Consider the following 17,630-nt stretch of genomic DNA (forward strand, 5'->3'; position numbering starts at 1 on the left):
AAACCCTACCTCTCTAGGTGGAGAAATTTATCCCAAAGAGTTTTGTGAACTTAACTGTAGTGCAAATAATGACCATTGTTCTTTTTTGCTAAGTCTGCCCTTCACCTCCGGAGAAGTGATAGAAACTCAGCTTATTGGTCTCTGTATAAAAAATGTGTCCTCTTGGTTACGACAATTTTTTTAATATGTAAACCTGCACCTACTCTCGACGAGCGATGATGACGCGAGTAGGGCTGTCGTAGCACCTAGTCCATGCTATGCATGATGAAGTTGATGATCTTATACTTCATGATTGGACAATCTCTGAGGTAAAGTTTGCACTTTTTGTATTTTTGTATTTACTTGTTTTTTAAAGTAAATTAGTCATTTAAAGTTTGTTTTTGCTAATTAGTTATTAAAAATTTATTTAGCTTGTTTGTTAGAATTTTTTTTGTTGTGGTTCAATAAAAAATTTGTTTGTGTGTATGTGGGGGTGTGTGATTTAGTTATATATTTGTCTATTTTTGTAAGTTATTATTATTATTTTTTGAGTATCTCTATTAAGCTTTTTTTAATTTTTAATTTTACTTTAAAATATAAAATTTTGGTGATTCTCTTCTTTCTACTTGGGTCAAGAGGATGTTATATAATGGCCTTCACGCTTCCCCACATCTACGTGCATCCCTGATTTCAACAGTGCATTCATGCTTTTGGCAGCAAGACCAGGCCCCTTCGTTGCTTCTTTCATCACCTCTCTTCTTTTCTATCTAAGCTCGTGCTGCTAGAATCATGAAGAGTTTGCCCTTGCAAAACTTTGTGCCCTTTTTTTTTTTTTTTGGGGGTATCTGAAGAACGTGGATAGCTGTGTTGTGGCAGATGATCTGGGCCATCTGTAAACATCTCAAGGTTGTACTTTTTGGAAGGAGGAGTTGCGGAAGTTTTCACTCCTCCTTACAAGTACAGGTGTGGCTTATATCTCTACCATTTGTACTAGTCTTCGCTGCAGCTATCTGAAAATTATCATGTAAGGGAAGCGTTGTCTTTAGCGACTGAATAGGCTTTTAGTGTTTGGTATAGTTAACTTTTTCTTATCTAGAGAACTGTCGGATGGTTTGTGTTTTAGCAGATGACCCGTGCCATCTCCAAACTTCTTCAGGTTGTACTTTTTGTAAGATACAGTTGCCAAAGGTTCTCTTCTTCCTCCAAAAAGACAGGTGTGGGTTTTCTCTCCTTTCTCAATACTTCTTGATGGTGAGCCAAACAAGTCTGCAAATCTTTAGCTGACCTGTTTGATTTCTCTTTGGTGCAATGTTTCTTGAGTAGAGCTGTTTTTTTCCCCCTTGCAAAGAAGAGGCTTAGAACATAACATACAAAAGGGAGTCCTTTGATAATGTGCAGGTATACCAGAGGAGGCTGTGCATGTAAGGGGAGCACCGGCTTTCCACTTGCAAGATAACAAGAATGGATTTGGCAGTGCAGCTGCATATCAAAGCATGTCAATAATCTTGCTTTGCAAGAAAGGAAAAATGGAGGACGCCCTCAAGCTCTTCAATGACATGAAAAGTAGGGAGATCTTGGCCACTGTAGAGGCCCATGAGGAACTCGTAGGCGGCCTTGCCAGATTAGGGCAAGTAGAGACGGCTTGTAGAATATTTGTTGCAATGAAGGGTATGGGTGGTATGTATAAAAAAATGATGTATGGAACACTGATTATTAACCTTAGTAAAGCAGGACATATTGAAGAGGCCCGTAAGTTTTGGGATGAGTCAATTGAGAGAGGCTTGCGTCCTACAAGGGTAGTATTTACAACCCTCGTAGAAAGCCTTGTCAAGACAGGGCAGTACAAGGAGGCTTTTGTTATATACAAGGAGTTTAAAGATAAGGGTAGGGAACCGGATGCAGTAGTTTTAGATCTTCTGATTGTGCCATTGGCTCTCAATGGTGAAGTTGATGAGGCACACCAACTTCTTCAGGAGCTCACTACAAGGGCCTGTGTAACAAGGCCCAACCTTTTCAATTTTGTCATGAAAGGTTTTGCCATGGAAGGAAGGTTGGCAGAGGCTGTTAAGCTGTTTGAGGAGATGCCAGCCAAAGGCATCCAGCCCAATATTCGGAGCTACAACTTTCTCATAGAGGCAGCTGGCAAGTGTGGAGACCTTGCCAAGGCTTTGAAAGTCTATGAGGAAATGAAGAGATCTGGTCCCAATCCTAATCTTGTAACATACAATATTTTGATAAAATACCTAGGCCGGGCAAACCTAGCACATGAAGCTTATGAGCTGTGGAAGGAGATGAGGCTAGAAGGTATAACACCACTGACTATAACTTACAATACTTTGTTGAACATTTTAGGCAGATCGAGTCACATAGATATAGCTATTACGATTGTAGAAAAGATGTTTGAGGGGGGGCTGTATCCCAACTCATATACCTTTGTCATACTTATAGATAGCCTTGGAAAGGCAAAGAGATTGAATGCTGTAAAGTTTTTGTTTAATAAGGTTAGGAGAATGCCTGCTATGACAACAGCTGTCACTTACACAGCGGTGATCACAGCACTGAGCAAGTATGGTGATGTCAACGAGGCACTTGGTTACTTTCAGGAGATGAAATTGAGGGGCCTTTTGCCTGATGTGAGGACATACAATTCTCTTATTAGTGGTCTTCTGAAAGCAGGCAGGTTTGAAGATGGATTGTGTTTCTTTGAAGAGATGGACGTGATTGGATGCTCTCCTAATGCCATAATTTTCAATACTTTAGTGTATGGTTGTGGAAAGGCTGGTAGAACGGAACATGCAAAGACATTGATGATGGAGATGGATGCAAGAGGGTTTGGGCCCGACTGGACTACGTACAAGTGTCTGCTTGCTGGGTATGGGGAGTCAGGTCTAACTGCACAGGCCTGTGAGGTCTTTACACAGTTACTGCAAGATGGCCTACACTTGCATCCAGATGTTTTTAAAGTAATGCTAAAGCACCTGGTAGAGGCAGATCGTGCAGATGATGCTTATGGATATTTTAAGAAGATGGCTGAATTTGGCTATAGTCCGGACACCTGGACTTACAAAATTATATGCTATGGTTTGAGAAAAGCAGGTTGTTTGGAGGAGGCCCAAAAGGTGGAGGACATGCAACTTTTAGGTTATGCAGAATGCTCTGGCTAATGTAGTTTCTTAACTTTGAAACTCTATGAAAATATTTCTTGCAGGAAATGCTTTGATCTTTGTCTTCCCCATGTGCATCAGGACCCAGGTATTTGCAATCACTTCTCAATCAAAAACAGAAAGTTTTAGTGAAGCGTAAAGCATGCATTTTTTTTTTCTTTTTGGTGCCTCATCAGCCACTAACACATGCCTCAATTGCTGTAGCAAGTATGGATGGATGCTGGGTCTAACGGAGACTCTTACTACTGGTGCTACAGAGCAGTGGGAAATTCCAACATGGAGGCGAATCTGTTTTGGTAACAGTTCTGTTGCAGTGTGCACCATGACAAGGTATGGATATGTAACTTCTTGGAATAAAAGATATGGACTGCTTGCTCGCCCCATTAGGGCAGTCCACTTTTTTCACCTTCCCCAAAGCCTTAATATTCTTCATCTCTCAATAAATTTGGGCGCTACACTCTTTTCGAGGGACCTTTAGAATCACGAACGGACAGTTACTCTTAAGAGGAGATATTGTACCGTTTTCCCTAATCAGTGGGGCTTTGTGAACGTCCAATACTTCCTATAGGTAAAACTGGTTGCTTTCAAGAGCATTTAATGTCACATGCGGAAGTTCTTGGAGTCTTCTTTCAGCCCTAAGCACTGCATAGGAACTCTTGATGCAAGAACAATCAACATAGACAGATAATAGAGAGAGAGAGAGAGATGGTTGTGTATTCAGTATATTCATATGATACAAAAAAGTACATCAATCTGGTTGCCTTAGCAACCCCAAAAGTTAGTCTAATGACCACTCTCCATAGGGGAGAGAGAGAACTAACAATGAGCAATAGTATGCCTTTTATAGGCTCTTGGAGGAATTAATCAACTGGTTGACCTGCTGTCGGTGGCCAGCTCCATGGACACTCATAAATATTGATGCTGCTGACTGCATGTACACGGCCTCCAACACCTGGCTGATAGGGTTTTGGTCCACCTCTAGTCCTCCTCAAGCCTATGATAGCGTATACTGCCCAATCTTGATGTTTATCCTGCGATTAAGCATGTCCATGTGCACGCACACAACATCCCCTACTGTGAAACTTGATGACGGGATTCCAACCTTTGACCGTGAATGACTCTCATCCTCCCCTGTCTCCACATATGGTCTCCCATACTTGTCATCCTTCCCTTTGTGGCAACCTTTTCATGGCAACCTTTTCACTGAAAACCTTGCCTTAGGTCTTTGAATCCACTCCAGATAGATCTGATGTAGAGATCTCTGCATCTGTGCCGCTTTGTCCCCTTGCTTTCTTGCCCTGTCCCTGAACACAAACATCCTTGTTCTTGAATCTGATCTTGGCATCCTTGACTCTACCCCTTGGATGAACTTCATTCTTTGGAGTGCTCCATAAAAGCTTATGGGGCAGCCTACCAACTCTCATGAAACCCTCCCCTTGAGTTTGCCTGACACCAACCAGCTTCTAGGGGTCTTGACACTTTGCTCTTTGGATTTGTGCACTTCTTTTGGGACACCAACAACACTTAGCCTAGCTGAGCTTGATGGTGATACAATGTTTCCTACCAACTCTCATGAAACCCTCCCCTTGAGTTTGCCTGACATCAACCAGCTTCTGGGGGTCTTGACACTTTGCTCTTTGGACTTGTGCACTTCTTATGGGACACCAACAACACTTAGCCTAGTTGAGCTTGATGATGATACAATGTTTGCTGGCAGAAGATCAAGACACGGGCAATGGTTTCATCCATGCGTGAGGGAGGGAGCCAGGGGCATCGACAACAACACTATCTCAGAATTAGCCTAAAGCTCTGATACTGTAACTCGCGGTGGCGCCCGGGGGACTAGGGCCTTTGACACACTTGTAGATACCATCAATGCATATTAAAACACTTAAACATGGCCACAACCTTAACACATATCCATCATCACTTTGCCTAAAACATATAAGCTGGACAAAACATCCACAAATGCTGAAAATGGAGCTTGCACATGTGACACCAGACAGAGGCCAGAATGGGCCGACCCCCCCCTTGGAGTATTTTTGTCATGACCTTGTGAAATTGGTATAGCATAAGTGTGAGCATGGTGGTCGGTGAGCAAGATAAATATTTTAAAGTTCATACTTGGGTGGCCGGACAAAAAGGTACGATGTGTGGACAACCCCAAGTGTGAAGGGGACAAAGATAATTAAAGCCAAAAGGTTTTATAACCTTTGGTGCCAAGGGAATTAAAGTTCTTAAGGTTTATAACCTTAAGTGGCACCTAGGAAAGGTTTTAATAAACTCTATGGGCCCTAGGATAATTATGGGGAGGGCTACTCCACTTTTACGAGTACATGCCTCCCCGTTTCTATCTCTCTAGCTTTTTGGGGAAAAAAACGTGAGGCTGGCAGGCAGCATGGACTGCAGGCATGGGAGTTTTTCTGAGTAAAAAAACTGAATCACAGGCTGCAGGCTGCGCCTCTCTCTTACTCCTGCTTTTGGAGGGACAGTAGGCGGGCAGCTCTGATATCCAGGTGTGGGAAAGATAGCTTAAAAGAACCTGCGCTGCTGGTCACTGGTGGCTTCTTGGAAGGGCTGCAGGCGGGCTGTATTGCTGAGGCTACAGAGGCAGTCAAATACTCTTCTATGCATGCTATTAAGAGTTTGAAACAGGCTGGTTGCTGGCTGTGCTACAGAACAGAGATACAGGTCTCTTTTCTCTCTCTCTCTCTCTCTCTTTCTCTCTTTAGTTCTTGAAGAGCTGGTTGGCTGCTGGCTGCAGAGCAAACAGGCACTTACAGGTTCTCCTTTTTCTCTCTCCAATGCTTTTGGATAAGAACTGTTTGTTAGCTGAGAAGTGTGAACTGTGAGAAGGGAACACAAGGCTGGACAGCAGGTTCTCTCACTAGTTTTCTCTCTCTCCTGGCTGCAAGACAAGAGTTTGGCAGTTCAGAGGGTGGAAGCAGGACAAGATTGTGGGCTGTTTTGGATGAGTTTGTGGATTGGTTTTCATGGCTGAGTTTATGGCTATGTGCATGGTTCAGTCGGATGCATATTCAAGGCCTCATGGATGTACAAACTTAGCAGATTAGAGAAGATAACAATGTGGTGTTCTTGGGACACAAGGTTGTGTAACCTCTATGCTAAGAGGTCCTGAGGATTGGCAGATTGGACTTGCAGACATACGAGCCATGGATGGCCATGTTGTAATCATCTGAATCTTTTCCATTGAAATTGAATAAAGAAATACCGAAAGGGGCGCCAAGCTTTGGGGCCAACAGGTGTCATTCTCTTTCTTGTTTTGGAGCACTCTAGCTCTTGTTTAGTTGTTATTGGTTGGACTACAATTGGATTTGGTGACTGCTAGTCTACCGCACTTTGGTTTCTACCAGAGGCCGGTTTCAATTTTATTACCCAAGGAGAATAATATTATGTACAAGCTTTGAGGGCCTTACTCTCCCCACCACGGGAGATGCCAGATTATCCATATGCAAATGCCATAACACAGCCCAACATGAGGCAACCAAGCCGGAACATAGGTTGTAGAAATGCCGAGCCAATAATATAATCCATATACCTCCGTGTGGTTACACATTCTTCTCCAAAAACCGCGGGTCTTCATGCAATAGAGCTGGTACAGTAAGTACAACGCTCCATTCAGTCGGTACAGTGGTTGGTACAACAGATACAGCAAGTACACATGTAGGTATAGTAGGTACAGTGGTTGGTACAACAAGTACAAAAGTTGGTACAACAAGTATGATGGTTGGTACAGTTGGTAAATGGTTGGTACAACAAGTACAAGGATTGGTTCAGCTAGTACAGTGGCTGGTACAGTAGGTACAAGGACTGGTACAACAAGTACAATGGCTAGAAATCATAATAAATGATTAAATACCCTTGCCTTCAATATTTCTTCGTGATGGAAGCCTCTAAAACAGTCCCCAACAGTCGGTATTTTTCATGGGCAGCCTTCAAGAGAGAGAGAAAGAGAGAAGCCATCATTAGGGCAGCCTGTAACGGTGGTAGAGGTTAGTGTGCAGCAAGAGAGTCTCTATTAATGAAGAGAGAGGGCTCCAATTTATAGATTTGGAGCTCCCACGAGTGAAAATGGAAAGAGAAGGCTATGATGACAAGTGGAGAGCCACACAATAACTAGAGTGACAAGTGTGAGGCCACTTGTCTCACTCTGATCCACTTTCTTGCCACATGTCCCAATCTAAGAGATGGGTTCTCCTATAATCTTTACCTTTAAAAATATCCCAACTAGTAGACATTCTGTCATAGGCACTTTGCCAACTCTTGGTATCTGCTCAATTCCAGATGTAATGATGTGAATAGAATTTTCATCGGAGTCGGGCCAAAAATAGCTAAACTCCTAAATTTTAGGAGTGTGGTTGAAACCGGCCTCTGATAAAAACCAGAGTGCGGTAGACTAGCAGTCACCCGTCCACTTGTAGTCTAGATATGAAAACAAAACAGATTGGAGCTAGAGTGCCCAAATCTGAAAACAAGGCGACACCTGTTGGCCCCAAAGCTTGGCGCCCCTTGCGGTATTTCTTTATTCAATTCCAAAAATATGAATGGCTGAGCACTTGTACACACCTGTACCTGCGCAGCCAGTAGTAGTCGCCTGCTGATTTGCTGCTGGTCGCCTGCGCCGCCTGCAACAGTGTTGCCCAGTACCTGTACTTGCACTAGATCTGGCCGTACAGTGTACCTGCAGAAATACAGAACTGTACTTGCAGTCGTACAGCCTGTACTGATTGTATTCCGCAGTATTCAGAAGTGGCCGCTTGCTGATTTTGATGCTGGTCGCCTGCACCGCCTCTGTCCACAGCAGTACTTGCTGTCGTACAGCACTGTACGGCTGCTGTACGGCCTGCTCCAGCACAAAGAATTCAGCAGTAGCACCCTTCAACAGTCGACCAAAGCTTCCCTTGCTTTTCCACGCTTGAGAACAAACGCATGGATGCTCCACGACTCCTTTTCCCAAAAAGAAGAGAGAGAGGGAGGAGAGAGAAGCACACACTCCAAAAGTGGAGTGGCCCTCCTCCCCATAAAAATCCTAGGGTCCCCAAACTTTAAAAGTCCCTAGGGGCCACTAAGGCCTAGGGGCAACTTTAATAAACATTAAAAGTTTAATGTTCTAGTTCCCCCCTTCACACCTAGGGATGTCCACACATCTTTAACTCTGTCCGGGCACCCCCCATGTGAATCATTCAATATTCTGACTCTGCAACCACCATGCCTACACTTGTGTTGTTCCATTTTCACAGGGCCATGACATACCCCCTCTTGAAAAGTGGCAAGCGTCCTCGATTGCATTCTGGTGATAGAGCAAAATATCCAAAGTGAAATATACAATATGGCAAGATCAGCGTCCCAATCTCTCTAAGCCATACACATGTATCAACATTCACTGCAAACCAATGGCATAGTAATAGTCCAAGTTGTATACCACTGTGAACCATACATATCCACAAAATTCCATGTGACTAGTACACATATATCATAGAAGTCTCATAAACAGATGTACTGTCAGCCTCAGTACCTTCGGGTGAGATAAAAACTGCACCAAGCGACCTCTAGATGTCATCTGAGCCTGTTTGTACCAAGGGAGTGGAGGTGCTACCCCCCTCTTGAGCATCAGGTAATGCTCCAGACCCATGCTCTGCTGAACCTGAACGAGCCACAATAAGAGTCGGCTCTAACTCAAAGGCATCGAGATAAAGCTACAAAACCTGAGGTGAATCTGTTAAGTCACCTTCCTCCATCCACTTCGCATCCATCGGTGAATAGTTCTTGAACTTCACAAGATAGTGACGGGAAACTTTACCTCGTACCTTCCTTTCTTTATGTGCCAGTATCTGCCCTGGAATCAGAACCTCATCAAGTTCCTCAACTTCCGGCTAAGCCTCATCTAATACATCCTCAGGCACATCCCCACGGAAAGGTCTAAGAAGACTCACGTGAAAAGCATTGTGAATCCTCCAGTGATTAGGTAACTTCAAACGATAAGTTACCTCACCAATCTTTTCCAAAACCTGAAAAGGCCCATAATAACGCATGCTCAACTTAGGGAATAAGCGCTCTTTACCCTTCATCTTCTTGAGTCTAGCCTTTTCAAAGTGCTCTTTACCCTTCATCTTCTTGAGTCTAGCCTTTTCAAAGCGCAAAAGAACACAATCACCCAATGCAAACTGTACATCACGTCTGTGACGGTCTGCGGCTTTCTTTTGCTTCTGCTGAGTTTTCTAGAGTGCCAACTTAACCCTCCGATAAGCTTCATCCAAACTCTCCACATACTGATCAGCCTCAAAGATCTTATCCTTTGTATGCAACATGGGTGGTACCTTCTTCCCTCCTTCCACAATCTCAAAAGGCACCTTGCCTGTCGAGGTATATACAGTGTTGTTATATGCAAACTCCACCAAAGGAAGATACTTTTCCCATTGTTGCTTGTGTTCTGACACATAACACTTGAGAAGATCCAACACTGTAGAGTTAGCCTCTTCTGACTGACCATCTGTCTGTGGATGAAATGACGATGAAAACTTGAGAGTTGTACCCATGTTGTCAAACAACCCTCTCCAGAACAAACTCGTCATCCGTGGATCACGGTCACTAATGATAGACGTAGGCAAGCCATGATACTTGAAGATGTTCGCCATGAACAACTTCACCATATGATCCACTTTGATCGTCTTTCGCACGGGAATGAAATGTGCCTGCTTACTGAACCTGCATATGATAGTCCAGATGCCATCATTTCCCGTTTGTGTCCGTGGAAGATCAAATATAAAATCCATGGCAATGCTCTCCCAAGGTCTATCTGGAATAGGTAAAGGCTGTAATAACCCTGGTGTCTTCTGACGGTCAAATTTTACCTTCTGACATACGATGCATTGCCTCACAAAGGCATCAACATCTCTTCTCAAGGTTGGCCAATAAAAGAAAGTCTCCACTGCTTTGACTGTGGCGTCAATACCTCTATGACCTGCATACGGTGGAGCATGACTTTCAATCATAACCTTGAGTTGCAATGGCTTGGTAACACAGTCTGCCATGCATCAATAAAAACCCATCTCTGAGAGTATAGTGCTCATGCCGCTGACCCTCAGACATCTGATCATACAACCTTTCAAAGTCCTCATCATGGGCATAGTGCTCTTTCATTTCATCAAGCTCATGATGATAAGCAAGTGAAACTGCAGAGACCTGTGGCTTGCGTGACAAAGCATCTGCCACTACATTCTTTTTGCCTTCCACATGCACAATTTGGAAGTGAAACATTGACAAAAAGTTTGCCCAACGCATATGCTTCTCTGAAAGCTTAGTCTGCGTGAGGAAGTAACGCAAGGTCTGATGATCTGTCTGTGCAGTGAAATCAGCCCCAAGCAAGTAGTGTTTCCATGTAGAAAGAGCGTGAATTACAGCCAACATCCCTTTCTCATAAACCTGTAAATGCTTCTCAGCATCTTGCAATATTCTACTCTCATAGGCTATGACATGTTCCTCTTGCATGAGAACTGCACCAATGCTACTTCCACATGCATCACACTGGACAACAAAAGCCTTTCGGAGGTCCGGTAACACCAATACTGGGTCCGAAGTAAGCTTTTCTTTGAGCTTTTTGAATGCTGTAATTTCCCGATCAGCCCATCGAAACGGAGTTGCTTTCTTCGTCAAAGCATGAAGAGGTGAAGCAATTTCAGCAAAGTGCCGTATGTACCGCCTATAATAGGAACACAATCCTAGAAAACTGCGTACATTATGCACGGTCCTCAAAGCTGGCCAATTAAGTATTGCTTCCATCTTTGCTGGATCCATACGGACTCCATGCGCAGACACAATATGCCCCAAGAAATGTATCTCCTGTAAGAACTCACTCTTCTTGCCATTAACAACCAGCCTATGGTTTCTGAGTTCTGCAAACACAATGGCCAAATGCCTTCTATGCTCTTCCTCAGTTCGTGAATGCACAATCATATCATCAAAGAATGTGTCCACAAACTCTCTATGAGGCCTGAAAATCCTGTCCATCATTCTATTAAATGTGGCAGGTGCATTTGTCAAACCAAAGGGCATAACCGAGAACTCATACAACCCAAACGTGGTTCGGAATGCTGTCTTGTGCACATCCTCGGGTCTAATGCGTATCTGATGATACCCGCTTTTCAAGTCAATACGACTAAAGACTGCGGAGCCCTGTAAGCGTTCCAAAATGTCATCGATCCTCGGTATGGGGAATCGATTCTTGATGGTATTCTTGTTCAGCGCCCTGTAATTAATACACATGCGCCAAGAACCATCTTCTTCTGCACCAAGAGTACTGGTGAGCAAAAGGGTGATGAGCTAGGCTGTATCAACCCTTTATTCAAAAGCTCCTGCACCTGACTCATAATCTCTTCCTGTTGGGCTGCACTAACACGGTACGGCGGTCTATTCGGTGGAGTACTACCAGGAATTAGATCTATGGCATGATCTTCTGGCCTCTCAGGAGGTAGTTCTCCTAGCAATGATTGGGAAAAACAGTCTTGAAATCCACATAAGAAATCAGTCCTGTCCTTATCTAACATAGACAAATTAGACTTAGACTCATCATCCTGTGCATCCTTTACATAAATCAAGTACGCGGAAAGATGCTTTTTCATTACTGATGAAATAGCGGATACAATAGGAACAGATTCCCCTTTGAGTTTTACATCCAATACATGTTCTTTCCCTCTATGAGTCAGAGTGATTTTCCTATTGTAAGTATCCACCACCGCATGTACCCTGTGGCACCATGCCATCCCCAACAAAACATCACAGCCATCCAAAGGCATGATGAAGAACTCTTCGCTGTCCACATAACCCTGCAAATGAAGCCGAAGCTTCCCAATGATAGGAGTAACGGGTTCTGCATACCCTTGACAAGCCATATTAGCCTCATGTAACGGCCCCATCTCCTCTGCGCGAATCCCCAATCGGCCAGCCAAATCTGGTGAAATGAAGTTGGCTCTAGCACCTGTGTCAAAGAAGATCAAGGCATTCTGATCTCTCACTTTGCCCCATGCCCTGCACAACTCTGTAGCTTCACCACCTGGCTTTTTCCCCACGAGATCAGGAACTAAGCCTCCAGAAGGTTTTGGTTTCTTTGACTTGGGCTCTCCTTTATTGTCAGAGTCCTTTTGGGACTTTCTTTTGGGACAATTGAATGACATATGCCCCTCTTCAGTATAGTAAAAACACTTATGAGCATCTCTCAAAACCTGTCTTTCCTCAGAAGTCCTCTTGGGCATTGGCAACTTCTTATACTTCGTCTCTGAAGACCCTTTAGCATCACGAGAAGCATGCCCAAATTTTTCAGCTTTCTTGCTCAATTTCTTACTACCTTTAAACCCAGATGAACCACCAGTGAGTAACGCATTAGCTGTCATAGCATTTTCAATCATCTGTGACATGTTCGTTACTCTTGTCTTTATACAATAATCTCGTACCTCTTTGAGCAGCCCACAACAATACTTCTCTACCCGCTCAGATAATGGCACGGCACGGTAAGAAGTCACTGGGAGTAAAGCTTCCCAAAACTTCTTGTTATAATCCTCCAAACTCACACACTTTGAAGCATCCAGCTTGTGCCATGCGGTCATAACATCCACCTCAAATGTAGATGTGAGCCATACGGAAGAGAAAACCTGTTTAAATTGAACCCATGTGGTGGGTGCTATGCCCTGCAAAAGAAGAGTAGACCACCACTGCAAAGCATTGCCCTTGAGAAAAGTGGCAGCTTTCCTCACCTTAGAGGACTCTGTGTAATTCCCACCAGAAAAAGCAGCATCAAACTGCTGTAAAAAGGTAAGTGCTTTAAGTTTATCCTTGGCCCCACTGAATGTATCAAACTTCACTGCAGCTCCCCCTTCCTTGTAATCCTTCGCCTTTCCCATAGACGTTAGATTATCATATGGATGCATATTCTGCTGAGGAATAGGTGGCTGTCCATAGAAGGAACTCTGAGAGTTTGCTCTATAAGCATGCTGCATGTTCGGAAACTGGCCAAAAGATGGTTCTTGTGGAATGGCACCACTATGACCCTGTAGAAGATTCTTAGAACGAACCTTCTTCTTCTTTTTCTCGGGCTCTGTGCGGGGCTCTGTGCGGGATCTCATAAATTCAGCAAATCTCTCTCTCTGTGTGAGCTGCATAAAAGTATCCATAACACTAGCCAAACAATCTTTGAACCGAGCATCATCATCCTCTTTACCATGCACATCTTCTGGCTGTGTTACATCCTCATAAGGCTCAACATCTGCAGCCTGTTCTCCTGCAAAAATATCCTCAGATACATCTCTCTCAGGAGAAGTCTCTTGTTCTTCTTCTTCATGATAGAAGTACTCATCCTCTGTATCAGACATGTTTGCTGAATTTTCAGCGATGGCTTTCTTCAAAGCAACCACGAGCTCACCCCCTTCAGAAAGTTGATGATTGGTCCCGGGGACGGAACCTTGAAACCGGCCTCTGATAAAAACCAGAGTGCGGTAGACTAGCAGTCACCCGTCCACTTGTAGTCTAGATATGAAAACAAAACAGATTGGAGCTAGAGTGCCCAAATCTGAAAACAAGGCGACACCTGTTGGCCCCAAAGCTTGGTGCCCTTTATTCAATTCCAAAAATATGAATGGCTGAGTACAACAAAAATCAGCCAAGAGATTACACCTGTATGTCCAATCTGACGGCCCACAACACCTCTTAGCACAGAGGATCTATGCACATAGATCTGTGTCTCCAAATAACACATTGTGCCTCCCTCTGATCAGCCAAGACCACTAGGCAGGGCAGCCATGAGCATACATCTGGCATAACTCAAGTACATGATTCAACATCTCAGCTCATACATACATGTACTGTCCAAACTCTGTCTCAACCCTTGTCAATCTGCCATACCCCTCCTCTCACAAGGGGCCAGATAGCTCATATCTGCAACAGACATCAAGCAATAGAAAGAGAGATAGATGAACAGATGAGGAGCTTACCAAAATCAGCTCGTGAAACAGCAATGGAGGAAGCAACGGTACCAATCTGTACTTGCAGGCACTTGTTTCCACAACCTTGCTTCACACGCATGCATGTACTTGTCTGTACCCTCCTCCTTGTGTTCACTTCTATGCTGTCTTGACTGTACAGATCTGAAAAACAGCCCCGTACCCGTCTGTACTACCTCGGGATACGTGCCAGGTGCTATCCTTGCCTGCAGCCAGCACTTGTACACACCTGTACCTGCGCAGCCAGTAGTAGCCGCCTGCTGATTTGCTGCTGGTCCCTGCGCCGCCTTCAACAGTGTTGCCCAGTACCTGTACTTGCACCAGATCTGGCCGTACAGTGTACCTGCATTAATACAGAACTGTACTTGCAGTCGTACAGCCTGTACTGACTGTATTCTGCAGTATTCAGAAGTGGCCGCCTGCTGATTTTGATGCTGGTCGCCTGCACCGCCTCTGTCCACAGCAGTACCTGCTGTCGTACAGCACTGTACGGCTGCTGTACGGCCTGCTCCAGCACAAAGAATTCAGCAGTAGCACCCTTCAGCAGTCGACCAAAGCTTCCCTTGCTTTTCCACGCTTGAGAACAAACGCATGGATGCTCCACGACTCCTTTTCCCAAAAAGAAGAGAGAGAGGGAGGAGAGAGAAGCACACTCCAAAAGTGGAGTGGCCCTCCTCCCCATAAAAATCCTAGGGCCCCCAAACTTTAAAAGTCCCTAGGGGCCACTAAGGCCTAGGGGCAACTTTAATAAACATTAAAAGTTTAATGTTCTAGTTCCCCCCTTCACACCTAGGGATGTCCACACATCTTTAACTCTGTCCGGGCACCCCCCATGTGAATCATTCAATATTCTGACTCTGCAACCACCATGCCCACACTTGTGCTGTTCCATTTTCACAGGGCCATGACAGTGGTCCTTAGTATTCTAGGATAATCCCGCACTCCCAAAGCTTATACTTTCCAAATATTTAGACATCCTAGAGTCCACCAGACCCCTTTCATATTGGAAAACGTCCAGGTTGGTGACATCCTCCCCAGCTTCTTAAAAGTTGTGCGCAACTTTAAGCTTCAAGCCGTATATTCAAGATATAATCATGTCCCATCAAGTGGGCGAGACAAGACAATCTCAAAAATCTAATATAACTGAAGAATCCATGTCCCAAAGAAATGGGTGAGACTAAATAAGTCTCCATAATACCTGGTAAGTGTGGTCCCCACTTGAAATCTTTTCTCTTCTTTATTGATAGAAGGAAGCCTCCGCTTCCAAGAAAGCCTATGCATTGATACCAATGTAACTCGCGGTGGCGCGCGGGGGACTAGGGCCTTTGACACACTTGTAGATACCATCAATGCATATTAAAACACTTAAACATGGCCACAGCCTTAACACATATCCATCATCACTTTGCATAAAATATATAAGCTGGACAAAACATCCACAAATGCTGAAAATGGAGCTTGCACATGTGACACCACATAGAGGCCGGAATGGGCCGACTCCCCCCTTGGAGTATTTTATTACCCAAGGAGAATAATATCATGTACAAGCTTTGAGGGCCTTACTCTCCCCACGAGAGATGCCGGATTATCCATATACAAATGCCATAACACAGCCCAACACGAGGCAACCAAGCCGGAACGTAGGTTGTAGAAATGCCGAGCCAATAATATAATCCATATACCTCCATGTGGGTGCTCATTCTTTCCCAAAAACCACAGGTCTTCATGCAATAGAGTTGGTACAGGAAGTACAATGCTCCATTTTGTCGGTACAGCATTTATAGTGGTTGGTACAGTTGGTATAGTGGTTGGTACAACAAGTACATGTTAGCAGTCATCTCCTGTATGCATATTTACACCAGGGCCTCTGTTGTGGGTGTGTCCGCCCGATTTAGGTGTTTTCTCATTTTTCCCCACTCCATATTTTTCCCTATTTTTTCCTGTTGTGTGGACGGCTGTCGGCTGCCCGCCTGCCTCTGTGTGGTATCCAACATGACTGTTAGAGCTGGCCGACTCAGTTGTTGCTGGCCGACAGGGTTTATAGCAGCCGACTAGGAGTGTTGCTGGTCGGGTACCTTCAGAGTGCTGTCGGCTGTCTTTACAACAGACCGATTGGCTGTAGGGGCCATATAAAATGGCACCTTGGCCCTCCACACATTGTATTCAGTATTTTGGGATTTCCTAGTGTATATAGCAGAGTTACACGCCTCTCTCTCTTCCTCTCTATTGCTGTGTTTTTCTGCAGTGCACTTGCTCTTGTGTTTTCAGATCTTGTCTTCATCTCCGCTGCATATTCTGACATGGTATCAGAGCTCTAGGCTCTTGGAAGATCTTGGGAACTGTGTGAGCAAGAGGGGGGCTGTTTTGTTGCTGATTGGTCGATTGGTTTGGACCGTACGGCAAGAGAAGAAGCAAGAGGAAGGTGGGCTGATTTACTGGACAGCCACTTGCAGGTTTAGTTCCTCATTTTTTCCCACCCACTCACCCTTTTCAGTTACACCTTCGTAATGGCAAATTTACTTGAGATGGCTGAGAAGCACGTGAAGATCGCGACACTCCCCACGTTCCCAGTGGACCGTCAGTTGGATGGGAATAACCACGGCATATGGAAGTTAATGATGGAATTTGTTTTGGAGTCTTACGACCTGCTGATTTCATTGTTGTTGGGGTTCCACGGCCGGAGTTAGAGAAAGGGGAGTTACCCTCGATTGGGAAGGAACATGAGGCACAGGCACAGTTATGGGATCGTGTCAATGCCAGAGTCCGTTCTTTCATTTTCCTCAATTGCACACCACAGGTAATCAATCATATCAAGCATATGACGCTGGCTAGAGGTATATGGCAGCATTTGGCTTCTCTCTATAACAGGGTATCGCCCATGAAGAGGATCTCCGGGAACTTCAGGTGCGGGTGATTAATCCTGCAAAGTCGTCGACGATACAGGAGCACATCAACAAACTGCAGGCTTTTCAGCAGGAAGTTCTCCAGGCTGGGAAAGCGATATCATTGGAGGATATGGCCATAACGTTGCTGTCACATTTGCCCTCTCAGTACTCAGCATTTTACTCTTCGTTGATTACCAGTGGCAGGCTCAGCACCATCACATGGGAGGAGCTTGTGCCCATGGTCTTGGACCAGGAGGAAAGATTCACGAACCCTCCATAGGGCGGAGGTTTGGAGGCCTTAACTGGCCAACGGTTGAAAGGCCGTAACAACAAGGGCAAAGGGAAGGCTTCACCGGAGAAGTCTTTTGAGAAGAAGTCCGACTCAAACCGCGAGAAACTGAAGGCAGAGAGGACCTATAATGATTGTGGCGAGAAAGGCCACTATTGGAGGCAGTGTCCCAAGCGGAGCACCAAGAAGGGTGCAGAATCCTCAGCAGCAACCGTGAAGACTCCAGTTTTTGTTCACCTGGAGGTTATGGACATCGATGTTTCATTTTCTTCATGCAAGGAGGAGGTTGGAGGACTCTCCGCTA

At 44.7% G+C, this 17,630-nt stretch overlaps 1 protein-coding gene across 9 annotated transcripts in view; it reads left to right on the plus strand.

Annotated features, from left to right (window-relative positions):
• Positions 1–601: 601 nt before the first annotated feature.
• Positions 602–17,630, plus strand: part of LOC147623182 (uncharacterized) — a 34,560-nt gene continuing 17,531 nt past the window's right edge. For 2 of the 9 annotated variants that reach the window (XM_086821268.1, XM_086821267.1), the window contains exons 1-4: positions 602–942; positions 1,103–1,193; positions 1,378–3,231; positions 3,348–3,473. In XM_086821268.1, coding sequence (XP_086677394.1) covers positions 856–942; positions 1,103–1,193; positions 1,378–3,143 — 1,944 coding nt within the window. In that variant the 5' untranslated portion in view covers positions 602–855 and the 3' untranslated portion in view covers positions 3,144–3,231; positions 3,348–3,473. Of the gene's footprint in view, positions 943–1,102; positions 1,194–1,377; positions 3,474–17,630 lie in introns of all 9 variants that reach the window. The other 7 variants (XM_086821270.1, XM_086821269.1, XM_086821266.1 and 4 more) reach the window with 5 other exon arrangements.

This window comes from Cibotium barometz, chromosome 27 (genome assembly GCF_041138505.1).
Source record: "Cibotium barometz isolate CiBa-2024 chromosome 27, ASM4113850v1, whole genome shotgun sequence".
Classification (NCBI taxonomy): domain Eukaryota; kingdom Viridiplantae; phylum Streptophyta; class Polypodiopsida; order Cyatheales; family Cibotiaceae; genus Cibotium; species Cibotium barometz.